Below are 16,009 nucleotides of genomic sequence, written 5' to 3'. Positions count from 1 at the left end.
CTCACTGCCGTGTTTTCAGGAATTTCCCTGAAGATGTCTTAGAAGTCTTCAAGCATTTACCTTCTCCATGCAGCAGGAAGAACAGGTCACTTTTGATACAAGTTCTATCTACCTGAACAGACAAAAGTAAGGCTGGACCTGCTAGAAGTGGCCATAAACAAACTAACACGCCATATTTCTGGACATCTGAAACATTCATTTGTATGCCCAAATTAAAATGGGGCAAGACTTCAGAGAAGGAAACTATTTCCTCTTGATCCTCACAGAAGTTTGGATGTCTTCCCAGAAATCTGAAGACTGGCTCAGAGCTTAGTACTGTATAAGACAGCTGCATTCATTTCATATAAGGTGCTAAAATGAGAAGACATCTGGATACAACCGTTCATGGGAAGGCACATCATGAACCCAGGAAGACAGGGCGAGTAGACGTAAGAAAATGAGGTGGTGTCACATACAGGAAGAAGTGATCTACATGAAGCAGGCACTCAAATTTCACTCAGGAAGGCAACACAATATTCAAGCCATTTGGAAAAGCTAACTTTAGTCCTGCCAGCAGATCTAATGGATCTTGGTATTGGGTGGTTCAAGCTGTCTCCTCTTCTCTTGGGAAATAAGGGCTGCATTCACTGAGGACTTTCCCCAAAATAAGCAGCTCTTGATGTGACAAGACAACAGAACAGAGAATAAATGAGAAGAAATTTACAGCAGGTTTATCTGACATTTAAACAGAACAGTTCCAGTAAAGTTACAACTGAAACTTGTTATATATAATAATTGGCTTATTAGATTTTGTTTCTTTTCTTTTCAAATCCTACATAAGAAGGATTCTTTCAACAAAGTATAAAAAGAATCAGTTAAGTAGCAATATGATCTTCTTTTATTTCCCAAATACATTTTCTTGGGAGTAATTCCTTAAACAAGCAAACAAACCAACTCTCAAACAAATCTAATTTCGCGCTTCTAAGCTACCAAATCACTTATGACTCGGGAACTGACCAAAACCCTGCTGTTAATACCATAACCCATTTCCATTTTGAAATGAACAAATACTGTTATGGACATATATCCTTAATAACTCTTAAAATTAACTTCAGTCCTCAGCTTGGAGACACATTAATTACAATCAGTGCCATCAAGACCCCAAGATACAATGCTATTTCAAATATGATTAGAAAACTAAGAATTTCTATCAGTAGCAATCTTACATAATTAGATAAACCTGAGACACAAATGGCACTGACGCAAAAGATCCTGTCATAGGCTAAAGGGATGATGGAGCCTCACTTTCTTTAATTTGGTGTGATTAGTTTTTTGCCATGTGCAGTGTCTGTATTAGATAATCTAACTTCTCTTGTACCAACAAGAGTGTGAACTACAAATAAATGTCAAGCTTACATGTCTAATACACGAAACAAACAGAAGATTATCGTAATTTAAAACAAATTCATTCCACCTTCAAAAAAAAAAAAAGTGCCCAAGCATTTATTTTGGATAATCTTCAAGGTAAGAGAAGTGGCACCAATTGTGACAGTTCCGTCTAGAGATAATAAGACAAGTGCAAGAAGTAAGACTAGATTTACATGTAATGTTTTAATATTTAAATTATGGTATTTAAACCTAAATGCACATATTTTAAAAATTAATTAATAGCTGCTCTATTTCTGTATTTCTTCAACTTCATGGTTTATCTGCTTTAATTAAGAAATATTAGGCTAGCAAGTACAGATAATTCCTTTTTTCATTAAAGGAGGCGCGTGGGCAGGAAGGGCTTACCAGAACTGCATGCCGCATAACTAGAGAGCAAAGGACAGGAACAGTGTGGGTGTAGACAGGCAGGAAAGAAGAGAGATGCTTCAGAAAAAAAGCATGTAGACAGAATAGGCACTAGACAGTTGCAGACCTGTTTGATAGTTTGGTAGCTAGACAGGATTTGGAGGTGGGGAGAGTGGACAAGGGAGAGACTGAGGCCATGAAAGAAGCAGCAAGAATTCAAGCTGAAATTTCACTGACAACAAACCACAGGAAAAATGTGAGATGGCATGTAGTAGTGTTATAGCAAATATGTTAAAATTGCAAGCATTCTTGCCAGCTGCTGCTGTTATCATGAGAAGTAATCTTGTGTATGGTTTATTAATAGCAGCATGCTTCAGAAAAGACTACCATTGAGACTTACAGAGCACTGTATCACGTGGATTCACTTTGAGCTACAAAATCTAAACTATTTAAGTATATTAGTAAGTGTACCTAAATACAGAATAAGTAGGAAAAAATGGGACTAACAAAATACAAGAAGTACTTTTGTAGCACCTGTTCTGCCATTCTTTTTCAACTTTCAGCCAGAAAAATTCTGGTTGGAGAGTAATCCTTGGAAAGAGAGCAGTATAATATTACAGGTGGAATACTGATCTATAACCCAAGAAACAATTTTCTGTCTCTAGCTACCAGAAACACATCATGTTTCAACTCCCATTTCCTCTTGTCTTTCATCTTTTCAAGCAGTAAGCTTTCTGTGCAGGGACATTTTCATGCACAGCTTTTAGGACAATATTATTATAGTATCAGTCGTAAAATTTTAAGGAAGTATGCTTTTTATATCCACAAACACATTCATACCTATGAACATTAAATCATAAGGAGGGATCCCACACAATACTAGATAAAAGCAGTATGTTGCAAGTAATCGCCTTCATAATAGGCTATCTGAAATACATACTGACTACAGAAAACAAGGTCAACTGCAATTTTAGCAGTCCCACAGAAAGGTATACACATTATAATATTCAGTTTCAGATTTGCTGTTATTTAAATATTACAGATGTCTAAAAATAAGTCTTTTACCTACATGAGTCTTCCCCATGCAATTTTTTTTTTTTTTTTGCAACTTACAAATGATATTCTATCTACTATCTTCCATATGAAAAGCAGAGCATATATAAGCTTAAAGTATTAAAATAGCAGTAAGAGACTAAGAGAAAGGAACATGATTTGTTCATTACAGTGCAAAACATTTGCTATCTTTGCCATATTATTATACTGTTTCTCCCTGTAAAACAAAAATACCGTCCAAGCTCACAAAGAAGTTTAATTCATTTATCAAGTGCTGTGAGTTCCTTTAATACTAAGATACTAAGTACAAAATCAGTTGAGTTAAAGAAGTCTTTCTATATACAGATGAGCACTGAAGAAGGAACATATATAGAATAAAATATCCAGGCTTTTTGTATAAACTGATCATTTATGCATTTAACTCCTCTTTCTTCCTCTCCTCCCTTTATCAACCAAATTAGGGTCAGCAGATCATTGGCGGTCTTGCAAGATATTAGAATGGGATCTATGAAACAAGTGTTAAAATTTTTCTTTTTCTTTTTTTTTTTAAAAATCAAGGACAAAAAACAGAAACAGGATGGAATAAATAAGACTAAGCAACAGGTTTGTGTAGTTATTTTTTGGTTCTAAATTTTAAAAATGCTTTTACAGCACTGCATCAATTGATTCCCACATTTTCTTCTGAAAAGGCAGGTGGCCTTTGGATGGGTGGCTGCTGCTTTCTGGACGGTTGCTGTAAAAGGCAGAAAATTCCTCCTTAGTATTTTTTTTCCCCCCCCTCTCTCTCCTTCTCACACACACAGGCACAAATCTTACTATGATCTTACCTGCTGTTTCAATGTTACAGTAGCAACATTAATTATTTTAGATATGAGTTTTACCCTATCACCTTCCTGTGCAGTATTAGCATTTTCTTCTGACACATATATACCTAGTACTTCACTCGCCCCAGCTGTGTATTTAAAACATACTAAACATTTAATATAGTCTGCAATTATCATTTGAATTTCCAAGAAGATTCATTATATTATTTTATGAATATTATATCTTGCTAGTAAAGTCACGTCCATTTGAGAGGCGATCAGCTAGGGAAGTTACCTGAAACGTGATCAAACTGCCCATGACTAGAGTTATGTTCCGCAACCACCTCAAACCCTTTACAAAGCAGCCTGGCAATCAAATTGGTTACTCACAAAATATATCAAGGAACAACAGGTCTGAAGTATAGATTTTCTTGAATTAGCTAAACACAGAGCAAGAGGAAAAAGTCACCTCAGCTTCAGTGTTGTCTTCCCGCCCTTGCAAACCACCGAGTAATGTTACAGAACACGAACAGAACTTGGAAGAAGGCTACTGTGGCCCCTGGTTAGCACTGATCCTATCCAGGATTACACACTCACATGCTTTTATCAGGAAACAAATGGAAATAAGCGTACCAGGAGCTGGAAGGAGGGCAAAGGGAGAGAGAAAGAAACAGAGTAAAGGGGACCCAGTTTTGACCAAGATGTGGATATCAGATGAGGAGCAGTGCGGCGAAAGCAGTCTAAAACTGCGCAAAGGAAGCAGCGAGATGCAAATCAGAGTCTAAAATGCAGCTTGGAGGAAAATCACAGGCTAGGCAAGGAACCTGAGAATGAAGGAGCAAGTCTGGTCTGCAGAGAGGAACTATTTAGACCGGCAAAACCATCCTTCCCCAAAAGTCACAGCTCATCTTGGACCGACAGCGCGCTGCCGCACTAATCAGCAGAGCTCAGAGGGAGAAGCAAGGCTGCAGCCCCGCTTACGACTTGCCCGGGTGTCCTTCTAGCTCGGTTTAACTTCCGTGCAAAATCTGGGAAATGCTATGACACAGATCACTGGTTAAAACTCATTTGCTGCCCTCTTTGCGATATGAGGCCATCTTGACACTGTCAAGTATTTCTCCCTCCCAGAGGATCATTCCCTCATACCTGAAACGCACCTGCCCAGGAAACTGGGATGCTTCATTTGCTGTAGAAGGATGGAAAGTGTTTACTGAATGATACAAGGGACTGCAAGAAGAGAAAAAGACTTGTGGTTAAGGCAATTAGGCTTCAAAGCCTTAAATGCAATACTTCATTTCACATTTCACAACCTCCCCTCCGGCAGGAGCAGACACTCGGCACAGAGGCCAGCGCCTCCGTTTACGGCGGCACGGCCATGCCCGCTCTGCCTCGTCTTTGCCGGGTGCCACGGTCTCCCGAGCTCTCGGGGTGGCAGACCAGACGATACACCAGACTGAGTTCAAGCGCAGAAAAAGCTTTCACAAAGCCAGTCCAGCATGTTTTAAGCAGCTCAACTTTGGTAACAATAGCATTTTCTAAAAACATCTAAATAACTGGGCACAACGGCATCAAATTGCCCAGGCAAGCTTAACTCTGACACTTCTTGAATTTAAGTGATTTGACTTCACAGTCCTCGCAACATGCTCTTAGCCTGCGCACGTGCGTGTAAGTCTGGAATAAAACAACACCTTTCATTGTATGAGAGCTGGAAGCTTTAAGTCCATCAAAAACACAAAGAAAAACATTTAGGTAGTGTTAAATATAAATGAGTTTCCTGCCGCTGCTTTTATCTCGCGCAGAAATAGCACAATTTAAATATACAACCAATTCTCAAAGAATCATTATGGTGACAGAGGATCAATGATTATTCTGGAGGAAAAAAAAAAAAAACCCACAGTCTGTGGGCTATGACACACTGCAGTGGGAGCTCCAGCCAGCTCTCGCTTCCCATCCCCGTTTTGCTCCCTCAGGCACAGAACAGAGTCAAGTGGTTTGCAGGTCCGATCACAGAGATAACTGCAGAAAGAAAGTGAAAAGGAGCAGGGGAGAAGATATCTTTGGACTGCTGCTACTCCATATTGAGAAGGTAAGTAACATACTGCCTTTCTTCAAGGCTGTATCACCTCCCGCCGGAGGTAAGAGCAGGTGGAAGGATTGCAGTGTAGAGATACTCTATATACTTGGAGAAAAATACAAAATTATTTGTATTTCTGTATGAGACTTTAGTCTCTTTCCCAAAGTCTTCCAAACAAATTGTAAATTTCTCCAAAAATTAAAGAAAGGAAACAAATACTGTAAATTACACAGTTAATAGAAAAGTAAAACCTCAGTAAGGCCAGCTTTACTGAGAATATTTTCATATCCAGAATACCAGACATACTCCCTTACGATGAACAAACACAGGAACAAAAACTAATTTCCTTTCATTTGCCCCATCCATGTAGATACTGTCTCATCAGTCTGTGCCCTGTACTCCATCAGAGTAAGGCTAAATCAGCTTTAAAAGAAAATAATTTGACAGCCATCTGAAGAACCTTTTGACACCCTGTGGCCATAACGCAAGTTCCCCGCCACAAAACCTCAAACCAAAACGTCTCTTGAGCACACTCGAGCATGCGGGAGCGCTCTTATTTGTCTGGCAACAGACTCTCACAGTTTTATTTAAATAAAAAGTTATACACACATACATATATGTGTACATATATATGTATGTATATGTGTTCAGCGCTGAAATGCTTTTCTTGACGTTGTGCTGACAGTCTCCTCTTACCCAGTGGTAAGGAATTTGGGGGAGTGGATCCATTTTGGGTTTAAGGGAAAAATACTTTGGTTCCTTTGTATTGTGCTCAAGACTTGATCCAAAGTCAGTTGAAATACAGGGAAGTATTTTCCCCGGTTAGTATTGGAGGATATATCTTTTCAGAGAAACCTGGACTGCTTTCCAGTCCATTAAATAACTTCTTACTGTCGTCCATGAAACTATGTGCTGAAATTACATGATTTGTTGCAGAAAAATCAGGCTTGTGTTTTCCCGAAGATCAGAATGGACTAACTGTTAAACTGCTGCCGCAAGCAGGTAGATTTGACTGCCAGTGAAAACGGCATTTTAATTTTTTTAACATAGAAATGAAGAGATAAAGAAACAAGTCCAATTAAGTAAAGTTTATGCATAAGATGCATTAATAGTGGAAATAATTATTAGCATACAAGTCAGCCAGAGGGAAGAAAAGGAGTTGGAGTCTGGAGTACTCCAGTACAGCAGCAAGCAGACCTATTCCACACATGATGTGCAGGACCACTGGATGCTCTTACAAATTAGAAATCCAGGTGGGTATATATATCAGCGCTGAAATGCTTTATCCTATGTTCCACATACACACAAATGCATCCTACAGAGGGAATCATTCTTACAAAGCAAGAGTGGATGAACTACCTAACTTTGGAAGGACCTGCCTTGCAGGTGAGACCTACCCACATACAGTGTAACTGCTCTCATGAAATAGTACAGTATAATTATTGGCTGTTTCTGAAAGCACAGGTGTTGGAAACGGATACATTTATCATGCAATTCTAGCTTAGGATACCATAGGGTGCATATTAAACTCGTGCTTTACAACAATTCAGTGCTACTTTAAGTCACTTGAAATACAGGAATGTTGCAAGCACACAAGTCATTTTCACAAATGCTTCACCTTATTACCTCTTCTTGAAAATACGTATCTAAAATGAGGAAATCATTATACAACTTCTAAAAGCAGTAAGTATTGAAATTTTTAATAATATGGAAAACTAAAGACAGAAGAAATCATTTTTTAAATATAACTTTTGAAATAGTTAAAAATTAGAGTAGTTCAGAAGGAAGAACATGCTTCTTCTGTTAGAGGTTTAAGAGTTAAGGCAAGAATCACACAGTTCATTTACAGTCCAGTTTTCAGCAATCTGAAGGTATTCACCATGACACAAAAATACAGTCCTTGTTTTTCGAATACACATAATATGCACGACTATCTCACAAGAATGTTCAATGATCAGCTGCAGCTAAATCACACTGAATAGCTTAGCCATACATGATATCTGAAATGTGTACTAAAGGGCTTAGTTGCTTCTTCAGATTATATAGCAAAATCGACTTTAGTGCCCACAAAACATACGGTAACAGCTAAAAAGAGGACCATAGCTGTGTCTATGTTCAACGATACAGTAATATATTCAGAGGCTGCTTTGAAAGAATTTATACACTTACTTTGTATATACAATACTTCTGGAGCTACGTACTACAGTTGTTTTCAAGTGCTAAACAAAGAATGCTAAGTAATACTATTTTTAACTCAATTCAGATTGGTAGTATTGCAGACACAAGTGTTTTAACTACATGAGCAAACTGACAAAATACATAAGGGCGAACTGTTAAGTCTTGTGACCATTTATAGTACACAACTTGAGAGAAGCCGAATATAACCAACGCAGAGGATGCAGAAGCTATGAATCGTCAGCTCTCATAGCGGAAGTATTTTTACTCCCAAGGATCACAGTACACATTTTAAAGATGTTTTGGTTGGTTTAATGTACAAATTAAGGAGGTGAAGAAATGAGTTCAGACAAGGAGAAGGCTGAAATCTTTAAGTCATGTCAGTATTTGAATGGCATAATTGTACATTTTCCATCAAAAGATAGGTATTAGGACTAAATTCAACTTTAACTGTAACTGCTGTTACAAAGCGTATCAAGGTTATGTCTGGACATTAAATATTAAATAATTCAACACATTTCTTTTTAATATAAGTAGAATTTAAGAAAGATTTAACAGTGGCACATCAATGAAGATTATTTGTATCAGAGCTCATATTTTACATGAAAATACTTTTTGGTTCCTGGTACCTTTAATAAAACGATAAACTTCCGTAACAGAAGTACTGAGCCTCTCATCTGTTGATACTCAAAAAGGAATTATTTTTTAATAAAAAAATAAGTTTTGAAACAATAGAAAATTATAATAGTGTGGGGTTTGGCGGTGGAATGTCTTTTCTTTTGCCATATAACAGGTTTAGGAGAGTTGAAGGCAAAAAAACCAGCACAGTTAATTTACCATCCAATATTCAGAAAATTCAAGACACTCGGTACATGTACTACAATCCAGTACACATTTGGCTACTAAGTACTTCTGAAAAACACAGCTTAGGGAGGAGAAAAAAAAAAGGGGGGGTGGGGGGACCGAGCAGATTGCGTACGCAAGGCAGGCAGGCACGGTCACGACAAGCGAGCCCAATAGGGCAGTCGCTTGGAGCCCGACGCGGGCTTCGAGCACGCTGCAAGGGCACGAACGCGAAGGCGGAGCTCCGATCCTTGCTGCTCGCAGCGGCCATCGAACTGGGAGTTAGTGGTTTCGTCAGACACGCGACAGCCAGATAAGTTAACGATACCTTAGCTGGTAAAATACGAACGTCAGTATTATTATTATTTTCTAGCTCAGACCTGATGGTAAAATAAAAAGCAGATGTTGACCACCACCTTAGAATCCTGTTAGATCGCAGACTTCCAACTCATTAAACCGACTGCTTGAGCTTGACTTGGGGCAGGACAAGCAAGCAACACGGCGATTATTTGGGAACAACGGAACGTCTTCAGAGAAGTGCATTTTAGCTGATTTTCATATATTTTGATACACTAAAAGGTATCTCTCACTACAGAAAATATACATATAAAACATTAGCATTAAAGTTCTGACAGTATAATATATTAATATAGCCACTACTTTTATTATAAAGATTTGTGAAAAATACATATGCACTAAATTTAAAGAAAAACATTCTTATGTTGCATACTAAGACAAAGACACTAAACCAATTCAAATTTCAAATACTTATTTCCAATGAAATATTTCTCAAATCATACCTAAAATTTGAAAGCATATCTGTTTAAAAAGTTATTTTATTTCTTTCAACATTATAAAATGCTCCTATCTGCCATTCAGTGAATACCCATGTATAACAGCAAATTTCTGAAAAGAATTACTTTTGAGGTGTACATGATCCACTATAAAAGACAGGCATACACATGTTCTAATTTTTGCATTGCTTTAGACTGATATAATTTTGCTAGCTTTCGATATATGCCATAGCTTTTACATATGAGAAATTCTCCCACAGACATTCAGAGCAACATAGCAAAAAAAAAAAAAAAAAAAATCGAGATTTCAAGGGCAATCTTGTCAAAATTGTCATTTAATTGCACGTAAATTTACTAAAAAGGAAAATTCTTTTGACATTTAAAAACAGCTAGCACATTTGCAAAAGCTGAAACAGATTTTAAAATTTGACATTAATAGAGGGAAGTAATTTTTGTTCAGTAGAAACAGAAAACTTCATGTGGTTCAGAGAAAATTCATTATGAATAGTAATAACATTTATAATTTCACTGTAAAAATTGTTTCAAAGAGTAATAAAGCAATGCAATCAAGGTATAAGTTGGTTTGAAAATATTTATCTTTCATTCAAAATAGTATGTTGTAGAGAACAAAATTTAAAAGACTCCTTTTTAAACTCATATGTTTTAAGAGCAACTTTATTCACGCAGTTACCGAAGCTGTAGCACAAGACCCGTGGTAGTTTGTCAGGCTCGGATTGTCTATATATAAACTATATCTCAACCTCCACATAGTAACATGCTATTTTTATTTTCTGTAACAGCAAAAATGTTATCTCCATTATTGAGAGTTGCAAAAGTATTATAATTATGTTTTTAGAAGTTTTTCTTGATCACATTCAAATATTAAATAAGCTTAAGAACTCTGAATACTCTACTTAATACCCAACAAGTCGCATGTGCTGATACAATTTGGACCTACATTCAATTGATTTTAGTTCCCAAATACTTACAGCAGCTAAAATGGTGCATAAAAGCTAAATACACACATATAGATGTACCTGCTTTGCACAGCATTTGTCATCATCTGCGTGGTGAACAGTTACAAAAGAATCTTTGGCATGTCTCTTGAAACCAAGTAATATCTAAGGCAACACATGCAGATTTTAATTACTCTGAAGCACAAGTACGGTGGAAATAAAATACCCAAGGGCTACTCAGAGGCAGCGCGAGGCAATAAAGTAAAATACAAGTATTTCCTCATGGAATGACAAAGCACTCAACTACAAGCCAAGGGATCAAAATTCAGATTTTTAAAGGATTTTACGCTTACCCGCCTACGGCAGAAGGGCAGGCCCTGCGCAATGATGCTGATGCTAAATATCTTCATGACAGTTTGGTGTGGTAGAGGTTCTTTGGCGCTTTTGAGATCAACAGGAACCAAGCCATGGTTTATGGCAGTTTTCCCAGGTTTGGACATTTTACTGCTCTTACTTCGTCAAGTCTACTAATAAGGCAAGAGCATTATTAAAAACTAAACAGAACAAAACTTGGCTTTCAAAGTTGCATGATTTCCTTTAAAAATAAAGCTTTTGGCCCGGTGCTCGAGCTCCCCACAGCTTGCTGCCTTTGCCTCTCAGCCTTCTCCTGCCAAGTGTCCTGACCTGTCTGCTGCGCAGCGGAGGGCGAGTTCTCCTAGTATAGCCAGGAATTAAAGCACTAATGGGAAGACAGACTGCTCCTGCCACTCACACGGCTGGTGGACCTCCCCTGCAACGGCAAAAGAACCCTCCTCGGAAAAAGGGACCCGGATATTTAGAACAAAGAATAAAATCGTAACCGCCATGAGTTTTAACAGCCATAGGCACCTACACATGCACTTGATGGCAATTTTTTTTTTTTAATGAGTTGGAATTGTTCTTTCAGAGCGGAAAAATGAGAAGCTGATCTTCACACAGTAATCCTGCTACCACAGGGTGACTCCTACTGCTCTCCGGGCGAAGAGTTCTTCCAGAGTTTCAGCAAAACTCAGTGGCCAGCGACTAAAAGCCTTATTAGGACTTTGCTATTTCTCATCCGCTGTCCCCAGGAAGACAATGACTGAAGTCAAATACCAAGACCGAAAGTTAAAAGTCAAACGGACAAAAAGCTTGAAAACCCTCAAAATGAAGATACTGTCTTGAAAGAGCATGCTATTTTAAGATTACTACTCTCTTTTTGCCCACATTGTGATTTTTAGCTCTTTCTCCCCACCCCTCCTGACTTGCGTCCAGGTGCCCCGAGTCCCCGCTGAGCTCTGCTCCTCTCCTCCGGCGGTTCGCGCTCCCTCTCCCGGCCCCGTCTCGCCCTCTGCCAGGGGGAAGCGGCATCCGGGGGCGCTGGCACCAGGCATGCCACAGGAATGGAGTCATCCTCCCTGTCCTGGGTGCAGCGGGTTCGGAGGTTAAGTCAACCCGGGCTCAGCACCCCAGCAAAGGGAGGGAGAGACAGCAAAGTCACCTCGAGCCGCTCGGCCAACTTTACTGCCCACTCCCTGCCTCTGAAAACAGGGGCCCCTGGAGCGGTGGGGAGACTCCCGCCTTAGCAGCGAGCCTCACCAAGTGCCATTTCTCAGGAGGTGTGCAAGCAGAGACAACAGGAAAAGCTCTTAACAGGCTAAAACAGGAATATCTGTTGCCCAGGTTATCTGCAACTGGCTTGCTTCAATTATAAATCACGTCTTGATCACATGAGCTTTCCTACACTGCTGCTAGGTTCTCACAATCTTTTCAGTCCATACACATAAACATGGTTCTTAAAAACATACTCAAATTTTGAAATCTTTGAGCAAAATTGAGCAGAGACAAAGCCTGTGAGCATGTCTTACGAAATTGCTGACAAAAGACACAGAAAACCAAAGCCCGTGTATGAACCAAGTCAGTATAGCCCAAAACGCAGTGAAGAAGTGACCATTAAGAAATCTTACAAGTCCCTTTATGCACAACCCAAAGATAATTAACTGTATAATTGTGTAAGGGCAAAAGAGGAAAACTCAGTAACGCTTTAATACTGGAAGCACAACACTAACTTGACAAAAGACAGCAATAAAATATGCTTGTGTTACCATTTCCACTTACCCCTTTGTTTCCCCTTCAAAAAGCCAAGCTGTAATCATGTTTCACTTGCATATGCAAAGAGCCTCTCCACACCAAACATTTGCTTGTTAAACACTTTGCAAAAAAAAAAAAAAAAAAAAAACTACAAAATTCCCGAATGCTTCATTCAGCATGTGTGTATATATGTACGGATTGGAGTAAGCATTTACTTTTAACAAAATGCATTTCTCAGATAAACAGAAGTCCTTATTTCTTTACAAATAGTGCATATAGAAATGCTGTGACAGAAAGCTGGGTAGCACAGTATTTTAAGGCATTTATGTTTTTTTCTTTTCTACTGTTCCATTCAAAAGCACAATTTAAACATACATTTTCTCGTCTCTAAAAGACTCGATATTTCCCTCTTTATATTTCATTCTATAAACTACAAAAAAGTTTATCATTATCCTGTATTTAACAGTAAAACCATCAGAACACCCATTTTAGCTTCACTCTGAAGGCCTCTGTATTGTATACAACAAATATTAGGCTTTCACCTAGCAAGAAGATTTTCGGAAGGTGTCTTGGGATCCAAATTTCACTCAGATATCTGAGGAAACCTCACTGAAGTACACCAAAGAGAGGCAAATTGTAGCCTTTTATTTCTACTTTAAAAGACTAAAGTCAATACAGTTGACAAATTAACTCTATCCCTCATACGTCATTAAAAAGAAAGCTACAAGTTCAACAAAGTTTTTCCATTTCCAATGCATAAGTCACTGAAGATCATGATCGTTCACAAAGTTAGAAGTTTTCCTAAATATATTTGTATTATAGCAACTTGAAATGATCAGATACAGTATTTTTCAGAAATTTATATATATATAGCTACTTCAACTTAGACCATACACAATATTTCACCAGTAGGCAGTATTTTATGTACTTTCAGTACATAAATGTCACAGGGCTTCCCCCCCCCCTTTTTTTTTGAAGAAACAAACTTAGTTTTAAAAGATTATTGTCTCAGTGTGCAATTTCTGAAAGGAAGATTTGATGATTTGTCAAATTGTTCTATTTTAATACCAAACATTAACATTATTGCTTGGTATCACATCACTTTACCAGTTTATAGACCCTCTTACTTACCTTCTTTTATATTAGTACATAATTAGAGTGAAAAACAAGAACAAGACTATTTCAAGACAAAATTGGTCCATGTACAGTTTTACGCACAACCAGCTATCAGACAAGAAAGCGGCAAGGCATTCTCCAAGCACCACTCTCAGCTCCGATCTCCAGTCTCAGATTATTTTCACACCTCTTAACAGACTAAGGTTTGATAATCAGCCTTTTTTTCTTCTGTGGTTTGAAATAAAAGTGCCAACAATGTCAGTTATTCCTCAGTAACTTCCAAAACACTGGCAAGCAACTACTCTAAAGCAACTCCACTGGGACACACTGCTTGCTTACATTCAATATAGTTCACTTTCCAAGTGGACAAAGTCAAAGCAAAATAAGGCTGTTTTGTAATACGTGGAATTGCTGTGTTAACTTTCACACTTTTACTAGGTCAGTATGAGAAAGTTTCAATTTTTGTCTTTCCCCTTTAGTGTTGAGTGCTAGCAGACCAGACCCTGTTTTCACTTTTTTTTTTTTTTTTTTTGTCTTACTTTAGACTTAGTACCTGTTATAGACTGAAGGTATTATTAATTGTCTTTCAGGAATGTTCAAAGGGCTCAAGCTATGCTACTCAGCTATAAACATTTAAGAAGAGAAAGTCCTTAGCCTGAAAATATGCACACTCTAATTTAAGCAGTAAGTGGGTGTAACAGGAAGACGAAAATGGAAAGGGTGTCAAAAATATACTGCATATACTAAATATCAATTATTTTTGTATTTATTACACATGTACATCTAATCTGAGCTCTAACTGTAAAGCTTGAAGAATCATTTTGCATTTATCTTTAAAAGTTTGTATGTTTTCTATAATATAGAGTGAGAACATGTAAGTTGACAAAAATGAAGTTACAGAAACTTGAGCTTTGATGCTCTGTAACATTTCTCTAACACCTTGTTCCTAAATAAATTGGGGTTGATCTTCAATAATGCTCTTTTTAAGTGCCTGCCTGTCATTCTAATCTGAAGAACATGTTAGAAAATCTGATCACCTTACTTGGATGCTTAAAAGTACCCAGCAACTTGGGTTTTGGAAATACTAGTTTGAGATTGTCATGCATTGTTAGCCACAGACTTAAGAATCCAGAAGACTCTTTTCTTTTCTTGTCAGCCCAGTGAAGAGACTGTATTGTAAAATAAAAGTAGGTAATAAACAATAATAGTTTTTTAAATTTTCTAGTTTGATACAGTTCAAAATGAACCCTTAACAGAGCTTTTTAGGAATTGTTTACCAGAAAGCAATACATACATGATACAATAAAAGTTACATGGAGGGCTAAATTAAACATTTCCAAGTATAGGAAGATTAAAATGCAGAAAGCAGAACCCCAGATACTTTTTCCAGGGCTCTTAACACTGGTGAGCAGCTGCCCTCAAATGGATAAAGCAGAGCACTACAACATATTAGAAGTCATCCTCTCAAATAAACGTCCAGATATTAAGAGAAATAGAACAGATTTACTCTTTGAATATATTTGATAATATACCTTCTAAGAAATCTTTTCAGAAAGCTCTGCATAAGAATGAATTAGAATTTACGTTATATACAAGCCTTATTGTTCCTCTGATGTTCAAACTGCTCCTGACCCACAGATAGAAACAGTAAGAACCATTCTGTTAGCAAAGCAAGCCTGTCTTCACTACACTGGTAACTATTCTTACACAGTGACCATGGTCACAAGTTTGTTTATACAAAGGTTTTTTTTTTTGATACCACTCTAGGAATAGTTCCCAGATGATCTATTGTACAGCAATCTTCTTTGTACAAGTAAATGCATCAGCTATAAAGAAACAAAGCTCTGCTGCACCAACCTAATTGCAGAAGTGTATGAGTGCATGTGTGTGGGGAGGGCATTAGGGGGGAGTGCACAGAAAAAAACTGCACTGCTTTGAAGAGTCTATTATACCCCAATATACCCGGTACAAAATTTCCATGCATAGGAAAACAGAATGATACATATCTCTAGAAAGGGTATGGATGGAATTAATTTTGATCTCTCAAAATCAGAATCCCCTAAAAAAAAATGCACATTTGAATAGTATGCAGAAAGGGTAAAACTACTAGTTGAACTTGCAGATCGATGGCTTTCTCTCCAGTTTGTGAAAAAAGTGCAGACACACACCATGAACAACAGAATGAACGGAAGTGAGAATGTCACTTCAGTTCAAATTGTGTTTTAACTACAAAAAGGCTTCTCCAAGCCTTCAGCATCTAAAACATAAGCAGAGCTACAAACAAATAATAATTTTGAACACTCTAAACCATAA

General features: G+C 37.8%; 1 protein-coding gene across 2 annotated transcripts in view; it reads right to left on the bottom strand.

The window, feature by feature from the left end:
* FBXW7 (F-box and WD repeat domain containing 7) overlaps positions 1-16,009 on the bottom strand; it is a 186,550-nt gene that overhangs the window by 73,783 nt on the left and 96,758 nt on the right. Inside the window, exon 1 of one of the 2 annotated variants that reach the window (XM_062573863.1) lies at positions 10,825-11,076. The exons of the other annotated variant lie outside the window; for it this stretch is intronic. Coding sequence (XP_062429847.1) covers positions 10,825-10,971 — 147 coding nt within the window. The 5' untranslated portion in view covers positions 10,972-11,076. Of the gene's footprint in view, positions 1-10,824; positions 11,077-16,009 lie in introns of those variants that run through there. 2 annotated transcript variants of the gene reach the window in all.

The sequence above is a fragment of the Rhea pennata genome, chromosome 4 (assembly GCF_028389875.1).
Source record: "Rhea pennata isolate bPtePen1 chromosome 4, bPtePen1.pri, whole genome shotgun sequence".
NCBI classification, from domain to species: Eukaryota; Metazoa; Chordata; class Aves; order Rheiformes; family Rheidae; genus Rhea; species Rhea pennata.
This window is presented reverse-complemented; position numbering and strand designations above follow the sequence as displayed.